This window comes from Oncorhynchus nerka, linkage group LG11 (genome assembly GCF_034236695.1).
Source record: "Oncorhynchus nerka isolate Pitt River linkage group LG11, Oner_Uvic_2.0, whole genome shotgun sequence".
Classification (NCBI taxonomy): Eukaryota; Metazoa; Chordata; class Actinopteri; order Salmoniformes; family Salmonidae; genus Oncorhynchus; species Oncorhynchus nerka.
In genome coordinates, this window is record NC_088406.1 from 29925626 (window position 1) to 29929582 (window position 3957).

A 3957-nucleotide genomic window follows, 5' to 3' on the forward strand; every position below is an offset into this window, starting at 1 on the left:
ACAGAGACCTGACATCATCTATGATAACAAGAGGACAAAGGCCCCACCTCTCATCCTTGTACCTCTCAAGTTGGGAAGGAATCTCAATATACCCTTCTGAGGCTTACATAACACTTCTAACACCCCCCCCAGCTAACAGGTACTGTAGGAAACTGGGTTGATGGTTGGTGTCATTATTCTAAACATCAGAGAAACCCATAAAGTATTTCCTGTATCTCTTCTCCAGAGGAAATGTATTTTCTCCACAAATCATTTTTTTAACACTGAAAATCTAAAAAGTAATGAAATTGGGTTATAGTCCGGTTGAAATGGCTAGTAATGATGATTAAGTATTGATTGAAACAGAGCTACACTATGAATTTCATGTTGTAACTTTGCCTAATAGCTAAAGAGCACTATTCTACTTTCTGGCAGACAATGGACCAAGAGAAGTAAATCTGTTCAGAAGTAAAAACTTTTATTTTGTCCCCCCAAAAAAATCCTATTTCAAAAGGTATTACTTAATACATCGCAGGAATTACAAAAATAATAAAATGGTTAATTGCAAAATTACATCATATTTATATATTTAATATCCAAAATACATTGCATATATGAACAGTTCCCTTTCATTGAACATGACTATTTATGAGAGGTGGGCGTAAAGGGTACATTTTTGATGATTACCTTCATGTTAAATTTAACAAATTCCCTTTAGTTCAAACCACTAAACCAATGGAGCTTCAAGAGATGCTTCCAGTGAATATTAGGGGTGTCTGCACTCATTTGCATAATATACCTGGCCATTTTAAAGGCACAGACAAAAGCTGCCAATTTCTGGGCGGTTGGCTTAATGGTATGAGTCATGGAAAGTGTTGTTGGCCTATTTTAGAATTAAAAGCAACCATAATCATGGTATATACAGAATAACAGATTGACTATAAGTATAGGATTATGATTCAAGCAGGCATTTGTGGTATTTGATTATAACTAGAACAAATCTTGTGTTCACTAATTTAAAAAATAAAATAAAAAATAAACGTAAAAATGTATTGCCCAAATGTACAGATATAAAACGTTTCAAAATGTTGAACATACTACATATCAGTAACGGACTTTAAAAAAATTGCATTTTTGACCGAGGTCAACTCGTATTAATTCTCTTGACTTTTTAAAACTGTGTCACATATGAAAATAACTCTGCATAATTTATACAGTAAGTTGCTTTAATGCCTAGTTGACCGATGTTCACAAAACAATAAAAAATATGTCTGACAAACGCACAGCGTTCGCGAATCTGAGGATTTCTCTGTTTTCATCCTTTCTTACTTTACTGGTTTTGTTCTTTATTTAGTAAACCATTTATTTTCAAGAAGTACTGAGACAAAAGTCCAGATTCAGCTGTTTAAATACACTTGTTTCTTCCATACAACAAACTTTGACCATCTGAAAATGCACGTTTTAAAATGGCAGTGCTGTATGAATGCACAGAGACAGTTAGGTGAGGGTTGACATGACACGACATAGTGCTGTGGTAAGTCACTCTGTGTCGACACTTGACTGGCCTGGACAGAAGAGGGAGAGACCACCGTGAGACACGTAGCTCTTCTAGAAACAACTGTGATTGTCAAATTGATGATGTGTTACATTTACATTTACATTTAAGTCATTTAGCAGACGCTCTTATCCAGAGCGACTTACAAATTGTTCCATGGACCAGAGGGCATTCACATTAATAATGACTTATGTCCTGGAATGGAAAGAACCAATGGCTGAAGAGGACAAACATAGTTACTGTAACAACAGTCAACTGGTGTGTGGCCCCCTGAAAACATAGCTACAGTGCTTCACATCCAACTCTGGTCTCCAACTCGCCTACTTCCAGTTTGGAGGATAAGTCAAGTGTGAATCAATGGCGTATTCCAGTTGCCAATATTTCATTTTCATTCAGTGCTGAGAAGTCCTTTTCTTTGGAGCCCTTCCTCCACAGTTCCAGATGAACACAGTTCCATACATAAAGAGTTGCAGACGGACTGACAAACTGATAACAGAACATCAGGCAGACAGACATGATGTGGATCTGAGACCCCAGAGACGGAAACAAGGAACAAGGCAGGAGTTTCACTGTATGAGAAAAATGTAAATTGAGTCCCATAGAGAATGGGTCCATGTCTGTGATCAGGCACACAGTAGGTATGAGAGCCTCTATGGTCTCTTGATAAGGCTGCGTCTGTGTGGGTAACCGTGTCCAGATTTTGGGGGCACTCTGAACTGGCCCATGGGTGCAGCTTTCAGGGGACAGAAAGGCAGAAAAAACACAGACGCACTGTTACGCACATCAACAAAAGAAAAGAAACATGGAAACAGTATTGTCTTGTAAATAAGTAGTATTCCATTTGGATCACAGCATCCAGTTTTTTTTTATACTTCAGTTAGCGTCCTTCATTTTGCCAGTTAAGAGCAGACTTTGGGTGGAGGCGGAGAATCCCCCTTTCTCTCGGTCTTAGTTTAATTTCATTGCGAGAGTGCAGGTCAGCCCTGGTGTGGTTGGTTTTGGGGAGAGGAGGGGAGGTTGGGGGAAGATGTCACGGTGCGGTGGGGTTTAGTAGTAACTGCCCAGGTGGGAGGGCACGTGGGAGTTGGGGTGGCGGGGGACACTGTGGTTGGGGTAGATGCCCCCTGGGGAGCTCCAGTATGGAGCGGTGGGTCCAAAGAAGTTAGAAGAGGTGACGGGCATAGAGGGAGGGTGTGGGGACACGAAGCTGACCTTCTGCTGGTGGGCATGGTAGGAGGGCACGTATGCCAGGTCCGAGGGGTACTTGTACATGGAGGACTCGGTGGGGTGGGGCTGCAGGGCCTGGGCGATGCCGTGGAAGTCAAACTTGTAGGCGTAGCGCTTGCCGTGCACCTTGGTCATGATGTTCTTGTCGTAGTAGTAGCGCAGGGCGCGGCTCAGCTTGTCGTAGTTCATGTTGGGCTTGCTCTTCCTCTCGCCCCAGCGCCTCGCCACCTCGTCAGGGTCAGTCATCTTGAACTCTCCGTTGGTTCCCTCCCAGGTGATGCAGCCGGCATTGGCGCTGTCTGACAGGAGCTCCAGCAGGAACTGCCACAGCTGGATCTGTCCTGAACCTGACCAGGACACACACAGGTCAAATCAACAGCTGTTCTATAACTGAACACCTAACAGCCAGTTGATCAAAGACCCATAACTCATTATGTACTTCCTGAATACTGCAATAAAGTAGAATGCCAATTCTAAAGTAGAATTCCAACAATTCTCAGCAGATAAAAATGTCCATTTTAAAGAGCAATACACAGGGGCCATAATGAAGAAATGTATGTTGGGAAATGTAGTTTACATCGAATATATGATTGGTCTCATACATTCTCTCGTACCTACCTGGATTGGCCAGTCGACTGCTGGTGGGCCCCAGGATCTGGTAAGGATCTGTGGAGAGAGAGAGGTCTGTTAGTCTGCATCTATCACTATACATTAGGTTGAGACTCATCCCAATGAGATAGGTGTAACCCACTGTCTTAGGTGGAGTGCACACACATGATGGAAGGAATGAGCAGGGTAAAATACATTACCTGGCTGAGGTCTGGGCTGTTCAGTGGACTTGGACACGTTCTGTGTGACCACCGGCGAGCCTGAAGAGGGAGGGGTTGGGAGGGGAAAGAAACAGGAGGAAAGAAAGCCAGTTGGGCGGTCATGGATAAACCACAGTACACATCTTAACATCTTCCAAAGAAAACAGGGCAGTAACTGGTGGCTAGGGTAAGTGTTTAGAGTTCCCAGATTTCAGGGTTTGACGACTGAGGATTTAATCATTGCATGCTTGCGTGCTTGGGTTGAGAGTGGGCTTTCACAAATTGCTCTATGAAGCTTTGAGCTTTGGGGCGGAAGGTAGCCTAGTGGGGCGGCAGGTAGCCTAGTGGGGCGGCAGGTAGCCTAGTGGGAAGGCAGGTAGCCTAGTG

General features: G+C 43.3%; 1 protein-coding gene across 9 annotated transcripts in view; it reads right to left on the bottom strand.

The window, feature by feature from the left end:
* Nucleotides 1-436: 436 nt before the first annotated feature.
* The window catches only part of LOC115136664 (Friend leukemia integration 1 transcription factor-like), a 91126-nt gene continuing 87605 nt past the window's right edge, over nt 437-3957 (bottom strand). For all 9 annotated transcript variants that reach the window (XM_029672279.2, XM_029672275.2, XM_029672278.2 and 6 more), the window contains 3 exons: nt 3571-3630; nt 3380-3427; nt 437-3108 (listed from right to left, as the gene is read on the bottom strand). In XM_029672279.2, the coding sequence (XP_029528139.1) occupies nt 2582-3108; nt 3380-3427; nt 3571-3630 (635 nt within the window). In that variant the 3' untranslated portion in view covers nt 437-2581. The remainder of the gene's footprint in view (nt 3109-3379; nt 3428-3570; nt 3631-3957) is intronic.